Source organism: Chinchilla lanigera, unplaced genomic scaffold (genome assembly GCF_000276665.1).
Source record: "Chinchilla lanigera isolate Chin_1 unplaced genomic scaffold, ChiLan1.0 scaffold00010, whole genome shotgun sequence".
In the NCBI taxonomy this organism is placed as follows: domain Eukaryota; kingdom Metazoa; phylum Chordata; class Mammalia; order Rodentia; family Chinchillidae; genus Chinchilla; species Chinchilla lanigera.
In genome coordinates this window covers 26,330,852-26,356,387 of record NW_004955411.1, presented here as the reverse complement: position 1 = coordinate 26,356,387, position 25,536 = coordinate 26,330,852, and the positions used below count along the sequence as shown (strand labels likewise).

The 25,536-nt window shown below is 34.3% G+C and overlaps 1 protein-coding gene across 3 annotated transcripts in view; it reads left to right on the top strand.

The window, feature by feature from the left end:
• Positions 1-25,536, top strand: part of Ascc3 (activating signal cointegrator 1 complex subunit 3) — a 294,273-nt gene that overhangs the window by 242,988 nt on the left and 25,749 nt on the right. For all 3 annotated transcript variants that reach the window (XM_005377814.2, XM_005377812.2, XM_005377813.2), the window contains one exon: positions 13,178-13,402. In XM_005377814.2, the coding sequence (XP_005377871.1) occupies positions 13,178-13,402 (225 nt within the window). The remainder of the gene's footprint in view (positions 1-13,177; positions 13,403-25,536) is intronic.

The following is a 25,536-nucleotide window of genomic DNA, read 5'->3' as shown; positions in this document are numbered from 1 at the left end:
TTCCTCTAGTTTTTCTCTAAACCTGCTTTCTTGGTTATCTGCTTTAAAGTGTACGGTAGTACTTTCTCAGGTTGCACCACAAGTAGTGTAGCTTTACGTACTGCCTTTCAGTACATGACTCATGTAGCATAGTCACTCAGTCTTGATGTCTTTGTCAGCTATAGCTCCAGACTTCTGCTTGCTCAGTAGACTTTCCCACTTCCTCTGTCCATTACCAGACTCGTCCTCTGAAATCTTGTTCTTCCTCCTGCCCAGAAGGTTCATTCTTGTCATGGTTTTGTCAGTTACATTCTTAGCCTTTCCTGTGTCCAGAATGAAGGCCTTGGGGCAATTTGCAGCACCCTCTTCCCTCCTTCCCAGTTTCACCTATTAAACCACCTTCCTTTTGTCCTTATTTTATAAATTTTTCCCAAATTCCTCCCTTTAAAATAAAAAGTTCATTTTGTTCTCTTACACTTTTCCCAATCCACTGCGCCAGTCTCCTGAAAATCCTTCTAACCTTAGTTTCTCTCTCCTCTTAATCTGCCACATCATCCCTACTAATCAGTCTGTTTTAAAACATCATTTCTCCCCTCCACAGTGTAAGATATTGTACATTAGTAAGCACTGTTTGCTTACCTGGCTGTCAAGACATTCTGCAATCTTACTTGCACCATTCATTAGACTCTTACAGATTACTTCCTGCCTTTGGTATTGATTAACCTTCTCTCTGTCTCTTTTATATACTCTGTGTAGATACTGAGCTTCTTATATCTGCTTATGAATGCTAACTGAAAAATATGGCTGACATTCATCCATCCATGTTGACTCAGATCCCTCTTAAGATGTTCCTTAGCTGAGACTCAGTGATTATTTCCTAAGTAACACCATTGTTTATTTTACTTATAATTGCTGCTGTATTATATTGTGACACTTTTTGTACATTGACCTATGTGATATTTCACTTTCAGATTTATTTAGCTCTTCATACATGTATTTCTTAACTCCCAGAACAAAAATATCCAGTAAGTATTAGATAGAAGTATTTTACTGGCATGCCTTAATCCTTTCCTCTTTGGATTTAATTTTTACTTTCACTTTTTGTTTGTTTTATGTTTGATGTAATCTCATAGCCTATGGAAATGCCAATTATAAAGAAAGTTACCTCTAATAAATATGTCAGGTTTTAACTGCAGAAGCAAAGTAACAAGAAGAAAAGTTTATTTCATTTTAAGAACAGTTGTAGAGTGACTTTTAGCTTTAGACAATTATTACATATTGCTGTCAATTTCAGTATCCCCTTTTAGGATTCACACCTGATAGCCTCAGGATTTGTATTTCTTATAAGAAAAATATCTAAACATTGTTAAGCTATAAGGCATTTTTATTATATCCTTGAAAACTGAGGAATTTTTTTTAAGTCTCATCAAAGAGCAGTTTTTTAAGGGCTTGTTTATAAATTCTGGGGAATAGAAGTTTCTGATGGAATTCTTACCACTGAAATTATTTTGAGTACTGCAAACCCGCTGGTACCCACTATTTTAAGGTCCCTTAAAATCCAGCTGTCAACCAGGTGGTTCTTCTTAAAATGAAAAGAGTAGGTATTATTTCTTGTTCATGTTCATTTTTAGCAGATGATTCTGTGCTTGCCCTCAGTTGGTTGAAATCCAAACACGTATCCAAGTTTAGACATCTTGAGGCTATCAAGTTTGAATCCTAAAAGAGGATACTGAGATTAACAGCAATATATAATAATTGTATAAATTTAAGATATTGATACAAATCAGACACCTGTACTCACATAACCTGAAAGGAACACACATAGATCTCATGAGAAATTACAGTTATGTCCATTAATATTATATTTTATTTTGACCATCTGCATATAAAGAAATGCTTCCTTATAATCAGATAAATTGTATTCATATTGGAAAACTAATTTATTGTTGCTTAACCAAATCTTAGTTTTCTCATTTTGTAAAAACTTGTTCCTAACTTAGGGCTCTTCTACGTTTCTTTTCAAATTAGACTGTTAACTTCATTCCAACTATGCAAATAAAATGTATAAGTCTTTTATTTTAAAAGTTCATTTTGTTCAGAATGATAGTATATGATTTATTCAGTTTGAATGTATCTTTCTATTGAAAGTAGAAACCATAAGTTTTCAAACAAAACTGATGTTTACATGTGTATGATAATAAATAGGAAAAGTTACATAGCTTAACAGTTGAGTGAAAGGCAGTCGGGTATAATAAGCAAAGATAATCTGAGGCGTATTTTCTTATCCCCTGATGTACGTAGACCTGGGTAAGTGCCAGATTATTTTTCAAATGTTGTTATAAAATATATAGCGCTCAATTAATTTAATACCTCAGAAAGCACAGAAACTGAATGGGGTTCCTATAAGGGAAATTTACTGAAACGCTTTTCTAAAGCTTCAGTGGCCAAAAGACAGCGCTGGAATGTGAGAAACTCATTTTGGTTTGTTTTAACACCTCAGAATGTTACAAATTAATCAAGTGCTACTTAAAGTCTAGAACTCATTAACTTTATAAGTTTTACTTTTCCCATGACAGAGATTAAGTTATAACATAAAGCTTCGTCGCTCATTCTGCTCAGGCTGCCATCACCACTGTACAAGTGCCCTCTCAGCTGCTGCTAAGTGAGCTCAGCGCAGGCAGTGATGTGTACAGTGACATGAAAGTACTAGTTTACTGTTACATAATATTGACACTAGACCAGACATGAACCCACGCTCGTCCTGTCTTTGCTCTCTGTAATTGCTTAGGTAGAGGAGGCGCTTCACGATTACTGCACCTGGGAGAAACAATGTGTGTTCCAGGGTGTGTAAACACACACACAAATAATGCTGAATTGTTCATAAAATTTCCAGTCAAATAAAAGCCTCAGTCAGTTATAAGTGTTTGTTAGTTTCTAATTTTAACAAACTTGAAAGGTAAAGTGTTGCAGTCAATGTATTTAAGGGCCACAAACCCCAGTAAGATTTGCATATCAAATAAAGCTCCTTGAGCCCTAACTCAACTCAAGTGGCAGCTAATCACTATAAGACCTAACTCAGTAGTATAGACTTGCCGGGTTCAGAGCGAGCAAGTAATTCATGTGACATCGTGCGAATAAACCATTTGTATAGGAATGTATATCTCCAAAAAACTAAAAGTCTGTAAATACAGGAACAAAATGGAGTAGTGTATATACAGTTTTTTCTACTTTATGTGGAATAACTGAGTTTATGACATTTGTAGAACAGATTGGAGTTTTCAATGAAAAGGGAAATAAAATGAAAAGTATTGAGTGACCAGCAGGGACCATTTGATGTGATTGTAAAGGATGTTTCTTTATTCTGTTCTTCTCTTTTATAATCTAAAAACAGTAGCAGCAGGTTACAAGCAGAGTTCATCACAAGTTGTCAATCACTGTCATTTAGCATTTTCAGAGGAAGATGTCTTTATTCAAGGACAGCTGCACAAATCAGAGACACAGATTTGCAGTTAGTAGTCGGTCCAGCCTTCACTAAATAAACAAGAACAGGGCAGACAAACCCGCCTCTCACATAAAAATATAATGGACTCCCCTGACCTCACTGCCCCCCATTCAGCTTGAATCCCAGTTGCATAAAAGCTTCACTACCCACTTTCAATTTCCTTTAATTACCTACATGATGCAGATAAGAAAATGAACCTCACTCATAGTCAGTGATCACACACAGGAAATTAGCTGGACAAGTTGTTTAAAATGAGAGGAGTAATTTGGAGGTAAATAGAGTGTCCTACTGAGGAAGAAGTGCTGAAAGGGCTTTTAGTTTGCCTGTTTGTTTTTAACCAAGGAATTTGATTATTTTGCTAGCAGTCTTTCCAGATGCTAGGAGTGTTACTTTCCTGATTGATCTACACTGCATAAAAAAAAAAAAAGAAAACTCTCCTTTGTGAGTATTTTAAAATATCTAGAATAAAATACTTGGGGAATCTGAGAGCTAAGTGAAGGGGTGGAAGCAAGCATGTCACATTCTCAAGACTGGAGGAAAACTGTGAAATGGAATTCCAGGAATAAATGAACGTGGTTTTCACTAGAGAGTCTGGCCGAGCAACTGAGGATTAAGCAGCAGTTGTCTTCAGTCAGTCTTCATTTTAAATCGGCTTCTGGAGTCTATAATCAAGCCATTACCAGCAACAACAGCAGAAAGCCCACTGAAAATACTTTCATCCATTGATCTAAAGTCTAATTCTGTGTTTTATTCATGTGCTTCATAGCATTTCAGTTTTAATTAGAGTTTCAAAGTAATGTAACTTTTCCTTCCAGATGTACAGTATAAATGATTCTTCCATTTTCCCTGTTTTTCCAAAGTATTTTGAGTTAGTTCACTGAGGTACACTGAAAAAAGCATATTTCCTTATTACCCTCTGAAGTACTTTTTTGAACATTTAATTAGTATGGACTTAAAAGAAAGCTAATTGAAGATTGAAAACTGAAGCTCACAGTAACAAGCCTGTAGTTCAAGAGGATACAATTACCGGGAATATTTTATCTGTAATTTTGCTTTCTCTTATACATTGTCTTTCAAAGAATCAGTATTTTCAGTGACACAGTTACACAGAAATTTTATGAATGCAGGATACAGTAAATAGACAGCAACTAGTAAAGCATAAGTTAAAGAGTCATTTCTATAAATGATATTTAACAAGCATTTTTAAATGTCAGTTAAATTTTATTTCATGTAAAGCACATTTGTATAGTTATAGATAAAAGTATAACACTGAAAGCTATAAAACAAAAGTCACATAGTGAAATCTTAAAGATCATAAAAATACTGAGTTTTTCTACCAGACGTGGGAATTATTATTACTGTGGTAGTGCCTGGCATTTATAGCAAATCGATCTATGATTTAAATGTTCTGTAAACACTATCATATTGAGACTGCACTAAACCTCAATTCAAGAGAAAATTTGGGACTAGGGAGGTACAGTTCTTTTGAGAAGGTCACACAGCTTCTGAATGGCAGAGTTGAAGGTCTACCCGCTGTAACAGTTCTCTGGTCCTCATTCCCTCCTCTAACACAGCACCTGCCCTTATGACCCATGTATCTCTAAGAGGATGAGTTACTTACTACCATACTCTCTAGATTTCCGTTAATTTAAACATTGGAAGCAGAAAAGGAAGGATCTTCAAAAGAAGTAATAGCTTTTGATGGAAATTTTATTATGGATCATTTGTAACTACCGAAACTAATGATGTTGGTATTTTATAAGAATTTACAAAGCAACATTAACTTCTTTGAATATCTCAGAGTGTTGTCTGCATCGAATTTGATAAGGAAAAAATACTTACCAAAAGTATATATTTAGTAATAAAATCCATATAGGCACTTCCGGAGTATTTTTTTACGAAGTGTCCATGTAGGTATACCCTGGGTTTGAAAAGTAGTGGTATTCTTGAGCCCTGTGGAGTGTTTCCTCAAACTGAGTTACTCCTGCTTTTGCCATCAGCTTTGCAGTTTAACTATCTACCCCTTCCATTCTCTTTCAAAAAAATTTACTGTCTTTTAATTCAGTAATAACCTTCTCAAAAATGGCTTCCTGATCCATTGTTATATGAATCTCTTCCTTGCTGTATATGTTCATGTGTCATTTTACATTTATTTGTGCTCAATTTTGCTTAAAGTCTGCCTTTCCCACTAAACTACAGACCTCTGTCTGCTTCTGCTCACCATTTTATATTGCCAGCAATAACATATTCTTAATAAATATTTGGTTCAAAAAGTTTACCCAGCATAGTAAGCCCTTGCCCATTATGGTTACTGTAATACTTCTAATAAAACTATATATGGATTTTTCCAAAGGAACTCTTACTTCAGAAAGTTTTCTGTATGCACAGTTAACCGCTATCATTGACGTAAATTTTTTAGTAAGAAAACTGTCTTTGGGTAACCTCCATTGAAGGTTTGATGCCACTTATTATTAGGTGACTACTCTAGGGCATTTTTTTCCAACCTAAAATGCACTCAAGCTGTTAGCAGGCTCATCTGATACTGATACCTACTGGCAGTCAGCAAAGTCGCAGTCCTAGTGAAGAAGGGGATTAAAGCAGTAAGTCAGATAATTCCAGCAGAATTTGTGTGGTTCATAGAAGAGCACAGGCATATGTTACTTGGAGTTGGGATTCCAAAGTAAGAAAAATTTTTAAAATCTTCCATGATCAAAGTTTTCTAAATAATCCTGCAAGTGCAATAGCATACTTGTGTATAGTCAGCCCTGTTTGTATAACCCTACTTCTCAGTGAATTGACCACCCCTAGTTTTACCTCTGGTTTTGGAGCAGATCGTTGCTTTCTCAGCACCAAATAAATGTCAGTGGCTTGCATGTAGTATTAAAAAAAATGTGCATCTTTGATCACGAGAATCATTCTCAGAAAGATGTTCACTCATTTAGAAGTATGTGAAAACTAAGACTCATTGTAGGGCTGATCTCTCTCTCCCTCTCTCTCCCTCTCTCTCTCTCTCTTTTTCTCTCATATATAGTGTATATAATTAAATTTGGCAAGATTATAGATTACTTTCCTTAAGTAGTACTATTAATTTGTGTTTTAAGTCAAACTCCTACATTTTTTATTTTAATTGAACTTATCATAAAATTTCTGTCTTGTCCAGTATCCTACATATTCAAAACCTGCTGAGACAATTCAGGTCAAAAAGAGCTATTGTGTTTTCCTAGTAAAACATCAGGAGTTGTATTTTATGAACAAGACAAAAAAAAAAAAAAACTAAAATATAAATACATTTTAGGGTGCTGCTAAACAGACTCAGAGCTGATTTCTTCTGCCTCCACTGCCTCCACCTGACTATCTAAATTGTTAGCCTCTCCTTAAGTGAAGTTTGCATGCTTCATGGAAATCTTCTCCCTAAGTGTTCCCAACCTCTCTGCTTGCTATTAATATTATCATCATTTTTCTCAGTATCCAGCTTAAATCTCAGGCCTATTTAACTGGGTATTTTGGGGGGAGGGTTTGTTTTCTTGTTTTGTTTTGCTTTGGTTTTGGATTCATTCAAACTATTTTCTTTGCTGGAAATTTAGACAATCTCTCTCTCTATCCTACAAATCATTGCATGCCTATAACAGACACTGTTGCTTCTGGGAAACTTCGGAATACATCCACTTTTCTTCACTGCGGTTCTCTGCATTCTACATCTCTCTTTAATGTACATTTAAAGTAATTATCCATTTATAAGAATTGTTTTCCCTCTGTGACTTTAATTTCCTTGAAGGAAAAGATCATGTTTTAGATTTTTGAGCCATTTTCTTTCTTACCTGCTGTTCAGTTTCTCTTAAACCAGTTCACAAGGCTGGGAAAATAGGTGAATTTGCTGAAGAGATCAAATGGATGGAATCCAGACATGAGGTTGAGATGGGCCGGTCAGAAATACTTCAATCCTGAAATTCACCTGAAATCCAAAAATAACAGCATCTATGCTGTTATATATGGTTTAACCCTCCTTTTACCAGATTTAAAGGAATAAAAGAGCTGCGATGATATACAAAAATAAAATCAAGATAACCTCTGAGGGCAAAATATTAACTGCAAAAGTGCAAGTATACCCTTCTAACATAAAGAAGTCCAAGAAGATAATACAGTACTGTAAAATAGTCATGATATTTTAAAAGAGACTTGGTTAATATCCAGTTTAGTTAAATAGAATATTATAAATAATATTTAAGATACTTTTCCAGCATGCCATATTTAAATAATCGAAACTATTTTTACACACATTTTTAGTCCCTTGGAATGACCATTTTTCTTCCTGTGCTGGGGAAATGATTCTAGCTCTTCACCTCATTTTTTATCTACTTCTTATCTGTGTGGTCTGTGTTTCTTAGTTTAACTGCCTTTTTCTTCAAGAAGGCCTTAGGATCTTTCCTAACTTGGTCACATCTCTTTACTAAGCTCTATTCTATTTCCAGGTATCTCCTTTTTGTTGTGCTTTGTTACCAAGTCAGATTTACATTTATATATGTGTTTGATTAGGTGATGTCTTCAGGCTTGTTGTCCCAGGAGCCTGCAAGGGCATATGGTAGATATTCAGCAAGTACGTATTTCATTCACAGAGTTAAAATAGTAGTTTTCTTAATGATGTACCCTAAATTGTTTTATAAGGACATAATGCTATCAGTATTGCCCCCTAAATACTTTTATAGTATATACTTGGCATATAATATTACCACAAGTTTCTAAAATTTTCAGTCACAAAATTTATACATAGACACTATGTATAGATAGTAGAAGACATATTATGCATTGATCAACAGGTAATAGAATATTCTAATTATTTCATATTACAGCATTCCAAATAATTAAATGTCTGAGGGATCTCATCATTCAGTCTTTTTTCATAGGCAAGCATCCACAAATACAAATAAAAGTTGTCTTATTCCCCTATGTGAACTTTAACCTTCACACAACTCCTACTCCATAGATCTGCTCTGTTTTGGAGGCGGGTAATTTCTGGCCTCTTTCATTTAGCATAATTATTTAGAGACTCATTCATGTTGTAGCAAGTGTCAATCCATTGTGTGGACACAGTTGTTTATTCCATCACCTGTTGATAAACATTTAGATTTTTGTAGGTTTGAGAGTTTTCAGTTTATTTTTCTACTTTACAAGTAATGCTACTATCAAGCTCTGTGTACAAGTTTTACATGGATGTATCATTTTCTCTTGGGTAAATCTTTAAGAATGGACTTGAATCATATGGTAGGTATATGTTTAATTTTTTAAGAAAATGTGAAACTCTTTTCCTAAAAAAGATTATAACATTTCACATTCTTGTCAGTAGTATGTGAAAATTCCAGTTCTTTCTCCTTAATACTTGATATGTTGGTTATGCTAATTTTGGCCAGTCTGATTTTTATTTTCCTAAAAACTAATGATATCATAACTCTACACAAAGTATTTGTTAAAATATTTTACCTATTTTTAAATTGGTATTTTTTTCCCTCACTATTGAATTTTCAGAGGTCTTTGTATATTGTGGATACAAATCCTGATCCAGATACATGCTTTGCAAATATTTTTAGCCTGTGACCTGTATTTTTATTCTCTTAGCAATGTCTTGTTTAGGAACAGAAATTTATAATTTTGCGATACTCAATTTATCATTTTTTTCTTTTATGGGTCATGTTTTAAGTATCCTATTGAAAAAATTTTCCTGACCTTAAGTAGCAAAATTTTCTGTTTTCTACTAGAAGTTTTAATAATTTTAGATTTTATGTGTAGGCCTATGGTGCATTTTGAGTAAATTTTTTTTATATTATGTAAAGTAGGTCAGAATTCTCCCCTCCTCCTTCTCTTTCTCTTCCTTTTCATTCTTTCCTCCTTTTCTTCTTCCTCCTCCTTCTTTTCTTTTTCTTCTTCCTCCTCTTCTTCCTTCTCCCCCTATCTTCCTCCTCCTCTTTGACATGTGGATACCCAATTATTTTATCACCGTTTTAAAAAATCACCATTTTTTCTCCCCTACCTTTCCTCTAAGCATTGGTCAAATATCAATTGTCCACATGTGTATGAGTGTATTTCTAACCTATTCTATTCCAATATAACTCCATTTTTTAAATTTGTGTACCCTTATATAGTAAATCTCACAATTATGTAGTACTAACCCTTCAACTCTGAGCTCCTTTTCCCGTTTTGACTTTCTAAGTTCTTTGTATATCTTTATAAATTTGAGACTCAACTTATCAGTTTCTATCAATAATTAATTGATTTTAGAAAAGTCGTATGTGGTTTTGATTGGAATTAAATCTGTCAGTGAATTTGAGGAAAATCAACGTACTCTGTATATCCATTTAGTTAGGACTTTTTCAGTTTATCCTAGCAGTGTTTCATCTTTTTAGTGTATAGGTTTTTATGTTATTGTCAGATTCATCTATAAATAATTTAATGCTATTAAATGTTTTTCAGTTTCTTTGTTATATTAATCTTGTATTCTGCAACCCTGCCAAACTCTCATTAGTTCTAGTAAGTTATTGTAGATTTCATCAGATTTTTCTACATTCATGGTGTGTAGTGAACCTCGTTGGTGAGAGAAAGGGCAGTGGGTATGAGAAAAATAAAGACAAGAGAAGAGCTGTGGTCAGATGGAGTTACCTCTTGCCTGATGAGTATGAGGACTGACCTCAACAATAGGGGCGTTTATTTTATACACTTGCAAAGTGGTATCATGAGAGATAATACTGCCTAGGGACTAACAACTGTAATTGTCCAAGCAGAATACTTCTTTCAATACTGAGGTAGTATGACTGCCTGAGGGAATGTGGCTCTGTCCCACCCTCACACACAAGACCAGCAACCATCTCCAGCTCCCAACAATGATGTACCTACAAATACAGGCAGTTTTGCGTCTTCCTTTTTAATCTGGATGCCTTGTCTTTTTCTTACCTCACGGCATTGGCTGGAAGCTTTGTTATAATGGCAAATAGAAGTAGTAAGAGCAAAATTTCCTGTCTCATTTCTGATCTTAGGGATAAAGCATTCACTCTGTCACTATCAAGTTTAACTATTAGCTGTAGATACCTCCTAGATGCCACTAAGTAGATTCAAAGATGCTCTTTATTTGCTGAGAGTCTTCTGCAAGGAGTACCCACTGAACTTCATAAGATATTTTTTCTGCATCAACTGAGATGACCCTTTTTTTCTTTGTAAGTTTATTAATAAGACAAATTGTATTTATTGATTTTTGGATTGTTAAATCAGTTCTGCATTCCTGGAAGAAACTCTGTGTGGTCATGATATGTTATTATCTGCATTCAGTGTTGAATTTGCTAAAATTTTGTGTAGAATTTTTGCATGTTAGCAAGTGACATACATTAGTGAGAGATTTTCTTTACCCTTTAATGTCATTGTTGGATTTTGTCAGAAGGGCAATACTGGTGTCACAGAATAAGTTAGGAAGCATTTTTTCCCCTTTACTCACCTAGAAAAATTCATATAAAGTTGATTTTAATTCTTCCTTAAGTATTTGGTAGAATTCACTAGGGAATTCTTCAGGGCACAGAATTTTCCTAGTGAGAAGAATTTTTTAACAGCAAATTCCATTTATTTAATACATATAAGGGTTTTCAGGTTATTTCTTCTTGAGCAAACTTTGGTAGTTTGTGTCTTCCAAATAATTTGTTCACCTTATATGTTTTTTCATTTAAATGCATAAAATTATTTGCATTATTCTCTTTTTATCCATTTAGTATCTGAAAAATTTGTGGTCATGCCCTGCCCTTATGCCTAATATTGGTATATGCTTTCTGTTTTTTTCCTTGATCTGTCTGCTAAAGAATTATCTATTTATGTTGATTTCCTTTATTCTTTTTGTTTCATATTTCAGTGATTTTGCTTCAATATTCTGTTATTTTTTATCCTCTTTTAAAGAAAATTTAGTTGTATTTGCTTTAATTTCTTAAGGCAGAAGCTAAAGTCATAGATTTGAGACATTTCTTCAACTCTAATATAGATATTTGGTTTTAAAATTTTTTCCTGAGCCAAACATGGTGGCATTGCCTATGATCCCAGCACTCAGGAGGATGAGGCAGGAGGATTGCCATGAGTTAGAGAATAGCCTAGTCTATACAGTGAGTTCAAGGCCAGCCTAAGCTACATAGTGAGACCCTGTGTCAGAAACAGAACAGAACAAAATTTTTCCCTAAGTCTTGCGCTAGTCATATTCTAAAATTCTGATGTATTATTTTCATTCCGTTCATGCTTTCTAATTTCCTGGGTTTTTTTCTCCTTTGTTTCTTGGATTATTTACAAGTGTGTTGTTTAATTTGTAATATTCAGGAAGTTTTAGAGGGGAGCTACAGTTTGCTCTGTCTCAGTAATGTTAAATGTCCTTGACAATGAGTATTCAATAGTTACTGGGTGGAATGTTCTATAAATGTTAATAACGTAGTCAACTGTATTGTTCAGTTCTTCTCTATCCTGGCTGATTTTTATCTAGTTTTTTTTTGTTTTATTTTGTTGTGTTTTGCTGGAGATTGAACCCAGGGCTTTGTGCATGCTAGGCAAGTATTCTCCCACTGAGCTACATCTCCAGCCCTCATCTAATTATTTTACCCATTATTCAAAAGTAAGTATTCAAATCTTTGGCTCCACTTGTGAAATTTTCAATCTGTCCATACAGTACTACCAGTTTATCTTCAGGGATTTTGAAAGTGTATTATTTGTATCATAAACGTTTTGGATTGTTATATCCTTCTCACTGACTCCTGTATCTTTCCAACAAGATCATGCTTATCCTTAGTTTATCCTTCTTTGCTCTGATATGTCTCCCATCTTTGATATTAACAATGTATGTTTTTTGCAAAATAAATTGAGCATCTTCCTATTTTGAAATCTATGTCTGAAATTAATATAGCCACTCCCGTTTTCTTTTGGCTGCTGCTAGCATGATATATCTTTTTCTGTCATTTTAGTTTTAGTATATTTGTCTGTATTGTGTGTTTCACTAAGCTTCATATAGTTCTGTGATGATTTATTATACAATCTCAGAATTCATTCACAGTTAACATGATTGTTGATATACTTAGGTTCAAGTGTAAAATCTTGCTATTCATTTTCCTTTGATCTATCTGTTCTTTGTTTTCACAACATTATACTTCATATGCTTCATTTGTCCTTTATTCCTATTCTTACCACTTTTTCCAGACCTGCTTATTTTTCCCACTCATTCTCCAGATCTTAACTTAAACATGATTTTTTTCCCCCCAAAAAAACCACTTTTTATGAGCTGCTAAAACAAGTAGCTTCCCTAAACTGGATGTCCCATTAGCACTGTGGACTTAGCATACCATAGAGTTCATTGCAATTTATGCAATTTACTCACTTTCCCCAGTGTGGTCTCAGTTTCTGGTGTACTGCTGTGTCCCACTGTCATTGTAATGCAAAATGCCTAGGGGTTTCTCTGTTATTTTTGTTGATCATGTAAATACAAGAGTATTCATGAATTTCAGATGCACTGTATATTGCTGTCTTTTGCTTTATCTTTGATAGTATTGAATAGTGCAGAAGTCTAAGGGATATGGTTGTTTATGGTTTTTCTGAACCAAATTTTAAAAGTCAGCCAGTAAAGCTAAGCAGTACATTAATTATTTTACTTATAATCCAACATACATACATGGATTGTTTTGTTTTGTTTTGTTTCAGGATGCAGAAGAATACACAGATTTGCCAGTAAGACACAATGAAGACCATATGAACAGCGAATTGGCAAAATGTCTTCCCATTGAATTAAGTCCTCATTCATTTGACAGTCCTCACACCAAAGCACATCTCCTGCTACAGGCGCATCTCAGCCGAGCCATGCTCCCCTGCCCAGACTACGACACTGATACCAAAACAGTCTTGGACCAGGCTCTCAGAGTGTGTCAGGTATGAATAGAATTTCTAATACTGCAGTTGTTTCCATCATTTCTGCACTTTTTTTCTTTTTTTAGGATAAAATGTACTTGCATTTTTAAAGAATGTTATTGTTGAGAAATGCTTAGTGCATGAAATCAAGAACTTACAAAAGCAAAGCAAATATATATACATTAGGATATCATTGCCACTTGTTTCTATTCATTGAACATCTAGTAATGAGCAAAAGAGAAGGGTCTTGCTGCTAGGACTTTGCCTCAAGACTAACGATTAAAAATATAAGTCCAGAGATAACAACTGCTGTTTTAACAAAGTAATAAAGCATACTTAAGGAAGTACAGAAAAAGACAGAGGGTACTGTTCTGTATTATGATATTCAGCACACTGCTGAGATGCCATTTAAGAAAGAATTAAAAGGAGAGAGCCGTAGGATTTCTGGAAGAGTTTTCCAAACACTAAGGAAGTCAGCTACCCAGGCTGTCGTGTTGGCGGTTACTGGTGTATTCAAGGAAAAATCAAAGAGGCTAGCGTAGCAAAGAGGGAAGGAGATGGTGAGAAATGGGGTCTCAGATAGGAGGAAACAGAGACTGTAGAGAAAATGGGGTCAGATCTGTAGGGAGTTTGTGAACTATGGTGAGAATTTGGGAGTTTACAATAAATAAAAAAAGAAAACCATTAAACCATTGGTTCAATAATCATTGTTAGTTACTATGTCAATATTTTGCATATTGATTAAAGCCCAAAAATTCTCAAATATTTATTTCCTCACTTACAGATAGGGATAGATACAATATGTCAACATAAATATGATTTTTCATGAAATACTACCTTCAAAACAAAAAATAGTGAAAATGGCATTGTTTTACATTTTGCACATAGCTTTAGTATCAATTTTAATAAAAATCCAGCTAAATTCATTTATCTCCTTTTTAGAATAAGCTAAACGTACGTATTACAATGTATTGTTCTAGCTGAAGTAAATGAAGAAAATCTAGCCTCACAAAATATAATAGAAAAAGAGAGAAGTATTTTCATAAGATTATGAATAATCTTTGATGCTTCCAGAAAACATGACAAGTGATATTTCTTTGTTTATTTTTATCAGTACAGTTTTCAGTACATAATGATTGCATTCCTCATGGAGAGTTGGTACATGCACAAAACACATCTTACTTCCCTTTTTGTCCCCTTTTTCTCACTTTCACCTCCTCCCTCCCGTGGTTGCCTTCCCTTTTGCAAAAAATCTATTTCCTATTGTCTTATCTTTTATTTTGACTTCAATTATTTGCTCTTTGGGTTTCTCATACAAAAGAAACCGTGTGCTATATAAGCTCATGTGATTGACTTATTTCACTTAAGATTATAGCCTCAAGCTGCATCCACTTTTTTACAAGTGATACCTTTTGAACATTAATTGAAATGTGAAATCTGAAACTATACCTATGAAGTTTTTTATATATTGAACGTTCTCTAGAACTAGGCAAGCGATGATGGTGGTTTCTCCTGGTTAACATGGATAGGGCTAAAGAGAATTAATTAGATTCTGATTTTTTTTTTTTAAAGGAAAATGAACAGAATCTGCTAGTGGCTTGGATAAAGACTTTTAGAGAAAATGATTTCAGGGCTCTAAGCTGCCATTCACTGGGAGATGATTATGGGAGGAACTGGTTTTGGTGAGGGAAATGTACCAAAAGGACTTTTTAACTTTCTTCATTATACTATTTTGGGCCTTTTTTGTAATAAAAAATAATTACTAAATTTTTAAAAGACTTCTTTTTTTAAGTAAAGTAAGCTTGTATGTGAAGGTATGTGTATAAAGATGTACATAGTAGCATTATTTGCAAAATTAAAGGCTTGAAAATAACCTACATGTCTTTCAAATCATAGAACTCTGGAATGTATAATTCCATTTTTGAACTCTAATCTATAGAGAATGGCTGCATTTATATGTAAAGATATAGTTGAAAAAAGAGCCAGAATGGTTCTATCAAAATAATAGCTGGGATAATTGTACTGCTGATGTCTAGTGGTTTATTGAAAGGAACAATTAATGCTTAAATTTTTTTTTGGCCAATTTTGTGTGCTTATATCTGGTAATCTGAAGAACTAATTTAAAGACAACAATATGCAATATAACAACCATTGGTGAATTTCTACCATCTTGTTTAGTGAAGCTCTGTATTGTTTCTAATGTTTTGTTTTATTATTTTTTATTCTCTTTAATTGTTTGATCAATCGTGCATTCTTACATCTGGTAATCCGAGCAACTTCATTGAAGATAACAATGTGTAATATAACAACCATTGTTAATTTCCTATCGTCTTATTTTGAAATTCTATCGTTTTTATTGTTTTTGTGTTGTTTTTGTCTTTATTGTTATTTTTTTTTCTCTTTAAAATAAAAAAATTACAATTAAAAAATTAACAGAGCATACCTGCAATTCCAGCTATTCTGGGAGGCTGAAGCAGGAAAATCTGAAATTTGAGCCCAGCCTGGGAATATAGCTCAGTGCAAAGACCCTGGGTTAAATCCCCATATTTGTAGGGATAAAGGAGATTTAACAGTAGCCACCTCACGGTAGCAGGATTTGGAGACCTTTTTAATTTTTCTTTTTGTTTTTCTCAAATGTTTTAATACTTTATACTGAGCCTGTAACAGAGGTCTATCAACAAATGAATGGATAAAGAAGACACGGCATTTGTATACAACTGAATACTACTGTGCCATAAGAAAGGAAAAATTTGAGCCATCTGTAGGAAAATGGATGTCCTTTGAGACTATAGTGTTAAGTGAAGTAAATCAGACATACAAGCTTAAATGTCCCATGACTTCTCTTACATGAAAATCCCAGAGCATAAATAATTAAAGAGCAAAATAAAAGGTAGATAATAGAAAACAGGGAGATAGGTCTTTTACAACAGGGAAGGGGACCAAGAGATGGAGTGGGGAAGGAAGGGGAGGGAAGGTAAAAGCATTCAGATGTGTTGTGTGCATGGACCAGTACCCCATGAGGAATATGATCATTACCACAAACATGGACCAACAGAAATTTTTAAAATAACAATTACTCTTTAAAAATAGAAAATATTTTAAAAGAGGAAGCACAAGCCGTCAGAAATTGGGAGAAAAGTAAAGGTATAACAAACATATACAATTTTCTGACACTTTGTTTAAAGTGACACGTGGTTTACTTCTCTAGAAAAATGATTTACCATTCCTTATTAGTCACACTTTACAAACAGAGGTTAAAGTTCCAAAAGCTTTAGCTGTCACCCTGGATACTCACTGTGTTTCCTATAACTCTGTTCCACCTCTCAAAGGCTGACTTGTTAATGAACTCTGGGGTCAGAAAGTCTTGAATAAAAGGTGAAAAAGGAAGTAAAATTACTATCCATGGAAACGTGTGTTATCATTTTTACATACGATATAGATGAAAAATATATAAATATATAATAATACATATAAATATGTATCATATGTAAAATTATGCATGATTAGTACATTGACAGTTTTTAGCACTCAACAATAATTCAAAAGTTGTATAATGACCAAATTTACTGTTTCTAAATTTACTATCAGAGAAAGAGATTTTATTAGATACTGAGGAACCTGCTATCTATTTTGACCTAGAATTTCTTAGGATGATATTTATCTTTCTTAAATATTTTTGCCACTTCTAAAATGTATTTCCAGAGCATTGTTTCATCCTTCATTATAAAAATTCATAAAATTTTCACTGACTGATTGGCAGTTCTAATTTTGTTCCACTTGCTCTCATGAAAGGATTGGTTCAAGCAATTTTCCAAGCTGCAGCCCTCCTAGCTGACTGAGAATTACACTGCTGCCCTTATGGGACATCAACATGACCCTGTGGTTTGTGGATGGGACTTGGTACCACCAGCTCTGACTATAAATCCTCTTCTGCTTCTATTCTAGTAGAAGGCTTTAGGCTGGTCACTGAAGCCCTCGTGTCTGAGTAAACACACTGCAAGAGTGGGGCATTGTTAATGGTTACGAGGTAAAGCAACAATTTGAGGATACAAGGAAGTAGGTCTATTCAGTATTCACATTCTTCATAGTTCTGTTGCCTTATCATAGTGAATTTACCATTAGCATGTTATTCCTTTCATTTTATAAAAGCATACTTGTCTTTGAGCCATCATCTAGATTATGAAAACCGTAGTCTTGACACCTGCTATCTATACAGTCTTTAATAGAAGGAAAACATAGTTGTAGTAGAGTTCTTTCCGACTTGAAGTCAAACTATACAACCTTGCTTCTGTTTCTTCAGTTTCATTTCAAATTATACATCAAGGTCATTTGTGTTATTTCTTTAGGTTGAAGTGGTTTTTTTGTCATGGTTTCTTTTAATATTTTGCCACCATTTTCATTTCTATCTCAATAAAAATAAAAGTAAGTTACTGTACATGGCTCAGTTTTTAAAATTTGCTTGGAATTTAATTTGTAAAGTGTGTAATTATGGAATGTGTTGTCCTTGCACTTATCTTTGGAATCTTTTGATCATGCTAGGTATAAGATGTATTTTTAAAATTAGTAAATAATGGAATATCCTTTGGATATTGAACATACCAAAGAAAGGCCTTACATTAACCTTCATGAGAATATTACAGATAAATTTCAAAAAGTTAAAGCCAGGCATGGTGCATGCCTGTAATCATAGCATTCTGGGAGGCTGAAGCAGGATGATCACAAGTTGGAGTTCAACCTGGGCCATTTAGTGACTTAGGGAGATACTTTTTAAAAATTAAAAGAATAAAAAAATGGGGAGGAGGGGCTGGAGATGTAGCTCACTGCAAAGGCACTGGGTTCGAAACTCCAGTACCACCAGAAAAAAAGTGACTTGAGTAAATTTTCCCAAAGTTAATGCAGAACCAAGGGCTAGGGGTATAGCTCAGTGGCTTAAGCACTTGCCTGGCAAGCCTGAGGTCATGAGTTTGATTCCTGGTACCAAAAAATAAAATAAAATAAAATAATGCAGAACCAGAAATGATGTTAAGTCTCTGATGTTTTGAGTAGCTCTCTTCCACACCCTTTTTTTTAAAATCTAGAGACAGAGAAATTAGTATTGAGAGCAGTGAAGCAATACTATTAAAGGTATTGTTGAGGTGGTCCATGCTGAAACCAAATAGAGATCCCAGGACTTCTTTCTTGCTCTAAATGTCGGTGATCCTAAGAATTTCCACAAGTGTTTGAGTTAAAATAATTTTTATTTAAACAAAAAATATCTAAATATAATTCTAAGCCACATACATGTTTATAGTTACTCTCACTACCATCTATGTGATATTTACATCAAAATCTCCTGACAGTTGAACTTTAAGATGTTTTCTATAAGAAAGAGGAACTATATTTTGTGGATCTGGATCCCACTAAGTGAGCTGAGAACCAGAAGGCTATGAGATTGAAAGTTTTAATTGTGCTTCAATTTGCTGGGTTAATCTGGGAGGTTCTTTCAGGAATAGTAGAAGTTAGACTGACCTTTCAGCTATTGTTATGAAGCCTATGACCTACATCTCTAATCAAAGCATGTGTGTTAAAATTTATAAGACTTATTTTAATGGACTTTTGCAGCAGGACGCTTAAAGATTACATAAAAATGGTGCTGGTCAACAAAAGAAAACACCTGTGTAAACACACAGGAAGAAATACTGTAAAAGTTGATGCTTTCTTTGAATGGGAATTAATATGTGTTAGATAACAAATTTTAGCAGAAAATTTGGGGAACTGCACACCATCTGTGCACCTCTTGCTGCCGACCAAAAACACCACTGTCAACGCTGGCCCATGAAGAAGACCTTCGTAACAGTGGTAGTGGCAGTAAATATTGATAAGGGGTTTCTTTGTGCCAGGGTATTGTATTTGCTTTGCATCGTGTTAGCTCATTTAATATCAGAGCCTAATGATATAGTAAAATTACTATCCTCATTTCACAAATGGAGACTAAGAACTTTCCTAAAATCACATCAGAAAGCACAAGCTGTTTTCAGCAATAGGCTCAGATACATTATGAAAGTATTTTATAAAGATAGATTCAGAGATTGTCCACAGGCTCTAGTGAGAATTTGTTTTAAAATATGAAATATCCACAGAAATTTCTATTTTTTTCAACCAGGAATTCCCACTAGACCATAAATATTTTTTAATTCCTACTTTTTAATGTATATTAATCACCTTCCCTTAATTACTGTGGTTCCCTTTTCAACAGCTGCCTATAACTACTTAAACCAATTTCTAAGAGGGACTTGTTATACAATGGAACATTTGTAACTGCTTTAATTATATTACTGTGCAGTGTCCAATTGATATGCTGGTTGCCTTCTTTGTATGAACTATTTGTGATCCTTCTCCAGTTTTTACATTATGCTGCACAGACCAAGAAATTAACCATTGTTTCCTCATATTGTCACCAAAATGCATTGAAAATCATGAAAGAAAAGATCAGATTGCTTAGTGGGAAGAATGCCTTCATAATTATGAGAACCTTATAATAAAAAGTATATATGCATGCTAATAAATAAAATTTTAAGTATGCACACCAGCATATCTCTGCATATGTTTACTACTAAGCACACACTCATATATATATACACACACACACACACACACACATACACACAGAGTTTTTTGTTCCTCTAACATTTAAGTTTTACTTTCTCACCTTAGGCTTAGTTCTTGCAATGCCTAATTATTACTTATCACTTTTTTTTCTTTCACTGGCCCTCCTTGAAATACTTTTAATTTCTCGTAACAATAGATAGCTCAGTCCTTGCCTTGGAGATACGGAACTATTACTTCTCCCCAAAAGATAGCAGACATTTGTTCTTCACTATTGAGGACACTTGTACAGATCTGTCTTCTGCACACCAGAGCACATGTTACGATGGATTTATGTTCCATTACCTCATGAAATAAACATAAGTAAGCCCAAAGGCTGCCTCAAAAAATATTCTAGGTGATTCATTGCTTTAAAGCAACACCTTTAAAGAGCTGTGGTTTGGTGAGTACTTTTTTATTATTTTAAAGATTCTTTTTTTAATAAAAAAAACAACAACAAAGGAACAACTGGGATGAGAGAAAGAAAGGAAAGAAAGAAGGGAGGGAAAAATTTCTATATGAGGATAGCTGGGATAATTGTACTGCTGAATCTGTTGATTTATTTAAAGGAACCGTTTATGCTTAAAGTTTTTGACCAATTTTGCATGCATATATATTTCATAGGTTCTTACATCTAAATTTAATATAGAAGCTTTTGTTTTACATTATTTTCCTTACTTTCAAATCTTTTTGAACTACTGAGTTCTCAGCCATTTTTCTTCTTTCACGTGTGAGATGGTACACAGCTCGTATGACCCCATGTTAAAATGTTTTAATAGATTTTATCAATTATCATAAAGATGCTGCCCAAAACCAACTTCAGTCAACTGCATAAATAAAAGAAGAGGGATAAAAGTATACAAATTGGGGTGGTATACCTTCCTTCATTCCGGGAGCCTTCTTAATTTTCAAAAATCTTTAAAGGCTTATTTTTTTAATTGTTTAGCCTAAACTTCAAAACAATGACTTGACCTTTTTATAACAACTTGTAAGAAACTAAAAGCATATTATATCACATGACTGTTTTTCTATACCCACAGCTGTTCTGAAAATACATTTCATCTTAATCTATTTTTTAAGGTATGTTAATTCATGAGATTAACATAAGTATGTGTCTGACAGTAAAAAAGAATGGGTACTAGAACATGCATTAGGCCCTGGGCTTGATCCCCAGCACTTAAGAGAGGATGAAGGAAATTTATGAATTCATTTAACTGAAAGGTACAAAAATATTTGTTAATGCTAAGTAGTAGAACTGCTGTGGATCAAGGCTTTCCTAACCTTTAAGGACTGTTCGCCTCATTGTGAATGCAGTGAGTTTGTAGCACACTGAAGAATGTCAGCATCATTTGAACAAGTGATCTTTAGAATTGGAGTGAAGTACACTAGTGAAAATAGTTCAGGTCCTGCTGAGCTTAATAAAAGAAGTATTTAATCTACTACTTATAAGAAATGTTTTGATATAGCAAATAGGAGATGAAATCTTCTTAATTATTTTAAGCAATGTCTGTTTTAAGAATATGTTTCAGGGAATATAAATGCTATGAGCATACATGGAGATTTTTGTATCATTGAAGATATTGCTGAAATATCAATTACTGATTGTTAAAGTGCCTTGGCTTATAGCAGATCTCAGTATATCATGGACAAGTGAAGTGATTATTTCACATTTTTCATTCTAGTTCTTTCATAAAAGATTGAAACAATAGACATGTGTGCATATGTATACATGGTATATTCCTAGAGCATTCTTAAGATTTTTCTGTCGGATCTGAATTGTCTGTCAACAAATATATAGTCTATTTGTTTTAAAAATTCAAGTGACCTAGGATGCAACAAATCATCAAGAAAGTATGCATCATGACCAAGCAGATTTCATCTAAGGGATACAAGGATGGTTCAATATACCCAAATCAACAAGTGTAATACACAACATTAAAAAAAAGGAGGATAAAATTCACGTAGTCATATCAATGGAGAAAACGCCTTTGACAAAATCCAATGGCTATTTTTGATTTTAAAAAAGGACCTTGAAGAAAATAAGTATAGAAGGCCTTATTTCAATCTGATAAAAGTAGTTTATACCAAACCTTCTGCTAACATCATATTAAAAGGGGAAAAAGTAAAAGCTTTTCACTAAAACCATGACGTGGATGTCCATGATCACCACCACTCTTTTTCACTATAGTACCCAAAACTTTAGACATAGCAATCAGGCAAGAGAAGGAAAGTAAAGTATACATATGGGAAAGGAAAAACTCAAACTGTCACTATTAGCGAATGACATAATCCTTTACATAGAAGACCCAAAAAATTCTACTAAAAGACTTCTAGAATGAGTAACCAAGTTCAGCAAGGATACAAAATCAACACACAAAAATAAAAAGCATTTTGACACCAGTGATGACCTTACAGACAAAGAAATTAGGAAAGCAGTAACATACATAATAGCATAAAAAAACCTAAATACAGTTCTTAGAAATTAACCTAACCTAAAAAACATAAATAGAAGATAAAAAGAAATTTTTAAAGAAAAATTAACCTAACCAATGAAGTGAAAGACCTCTACAAGGAAAACTATAGTACACTGGAAAAAGAAAATGAAGGGGACATTACGAAATGGAAAGACATCCCCTGTTCCTGGATAGGCAGAACCAGTATTGTCAAAATGGCCATACTTCCAACACTGATATATAGACAAGGCAATTCCAATCAAAATACCAGTATTCTTTATAGAAGAAACAATCTTAAAATTCATATGGAACCAAAAGAGACCCAGAATAGCAATAGCCATCCAGAGTAACAAGAATAAGGGGGAAGGCATTAAAATCTTGGATTTCAAGTTATATTACAAAGCTACAATGACAAAAATAACATGGTATTGTGGCACAAAATGGTAAAAATAAGGTTTAGATTTTTTAGTTTTTATGCTATTGTGAATGTTACTGCTTTCCTAATTGCTTTCTCTGTAAGTTCATCATTGGTGTCAAAATGCTTTTTATTTTTTGTGTGTTGATTTGGTATCCTTGCTGAATTCAATTATTAATTCTAAGAGTCTTTTACTGGAATTTTATGGGTCTTCTACATAAATGATACTGTCATTTGCATGGTATTTTGTGCCAAAATATTTTGTACCAAAAAACAAAATGGTATTTTGACATGTGGACTAAGAGAACAATACAGAATGCAGAAAAAAACCCAGACACATTCAGCCACCTTATCTTTGGCAAAGGGGTCAGAAACAAGCTGGAGGAATGATGGCCTCTTTAGCAAATGTGTACTGGGAAAACTGGTTATTGAGATGCATATTGAAGCTGAACCCGTATCTCACCATTTATTAAACTAAAAATGGATCAAATATCTCAATATTAAAACAGAAACATTTATCCTGCTGGAAGATAAAGTAGGTAGAACTCTTGAAGACATGTGCCTAGGCAAAGACTTTCTGAACAGAACCCCAGCTGCACAAGAAGTAACATCTGTAATCAACAAATAGAATTATGTCAAATTTAAAAGCTCTTCACAGCAAAGAAAACAACCTAGTGAAGAGACAACACACAACATGGGGAAAAAATTTGACAGCTACAGCTGGGACAGAGGACTAATATCTAAACTATGTGAAGAACTAAAGAAGTTAGATACCCCTCCCAAATAAAAGACCCAGCCATTAAGTGTGCAATGGAGGTGAATACTTCTCAAAATAAGAAATATATATGAGGAATAAGTACATGAAAAAATATTTGCCATTTGTATCAGTCAGGGTTTACTAGAGGAACAGATATAATACAAGATAAACAAATGTACAAGAAGTTACAAGTTTGGCTTACAGTGGTCAGCTCTAGAGTTGGATGAGGAAGCGTGCAGAGGGTGTCTGCACGCTGGAGATTGAAGAGCCCAGCCACAGGCCGGGAGCTCACTGTAGTGTCCGTGGAAGTCCGTATCAAAAGGCTGATGGGTCTGCGACGGAATGCTGAAGAATCTACGATGAAGGCCGGAGAGCCAACACCAGAAGGCTGAAGAGTCCAGACAGAAGCCCAACAGTCTGCACCAGAAGCCAGGAGACGACCGAGCTGAAGGCGAAGACCGGAGCTCCTCCAAAGAACCAGCAGCCAGTCCTTCCTCAGTTCCTTTTTTTATGCAGTCTACCGGCTCTGGGGAGGTGGGGGTCATCCTCTACACCCACAGCCTCTGCATGCCTGCCTCTTGCACAGGCTCAGGATAAATACAAAGTAAGCACCCTGGACCCCTTCTGAGTTACATAGTTAACCTTCTAAACTTCTCAAATTAACACAATAAACAGCATCCCAGAAGGGTAAGGGCGTGTCCTTTTCACCCCAAGAGGCAGAACTGCTGAGTCACTTAGCCAAACCTCTAGACTCCCCAAATTGACACAATGTATCAACCATAACACCATTGTTGGTCCTTAGAGAAATGCAAATTAAATGGGAACCAGGGAGAGCTTTTGCAAATGAAAAGGGGAACAATAGTTGAGGAAGAAGAGGGTGGGTAGGAGAGGGGAAAGAGGGAAAGAAGTATAAAGTTGTGTTACGTACATGTACAAACTCACCCATGATAAATTGAATCATTATGTACTGTAAACATGTAATAATAAAAAATATTTTTAAAAGGGAGAAAAACAAAATTGAGATTCCTCCTTACTTCAGAAAGAATGGCCATTATCAAGTAGTCAAATAATAAATGCTGGAGAAACTGTAGGGAGAAAGGACCCATCTACATTGCTGGTGAGAGTGTAAACTGGTAGAACAAGTGTGGGAATCAGTATAGAGATTCCTTAGAAAACTGAAAATAGAAGTTCATCAGACCCAGCTACTTCCCTTCTAGGAATTTTCCCTGAAGAGTTAAAACTAACATCATACAAGCATGTCTGTGTTCATAGCAACAGAACTCCTGATGGCTAAATCCTGGAAGGGGCGTCTGTGTCCATCAACAGATGAATGCATAAAGAAAATGTGGTATTTACACTGATGGAGTACTGCTCTGCTATGAAGAACGGTAATTTGGGTCATTTGTAGGAATATGGATGCACTTTGAATCCATGTTGATTGAAATAAGTCAGACCCATAAGCTGAAGTATTGTATGTTTTCTTTTATATCAAGAACTCTACCTGGTACCAAAAAAAAAAAAAAAAAAAAAAAAGAACTCTAATAAATAAATGAGAAATAAAAATAGAAAATACAAACCATGAGACCAATCTTTTCCAAATGGAAAGGGAACCAAGATATTTTGGCAAGGAGAGGAAGGAGATGTAAAATGAATTACTCTATGTCATATACATGTACCAGCTACCCACAATGAATGTATTCATTATGTACCACAACCATATACTAATTTTATTTTTTTCTTTTTTTATTTTAAAAATAAAAGGAAAACATTAACAGACAACCTTTTACAAAATAGCAGAAGAACAGAACAGACAATACAGAGTTACAAACAAAGTGGTAGGAAATTAACAATGCTTGTTGTATTACATATTGATATCTTCAAAGTGGTTTCTCATGAAAACAGAGAC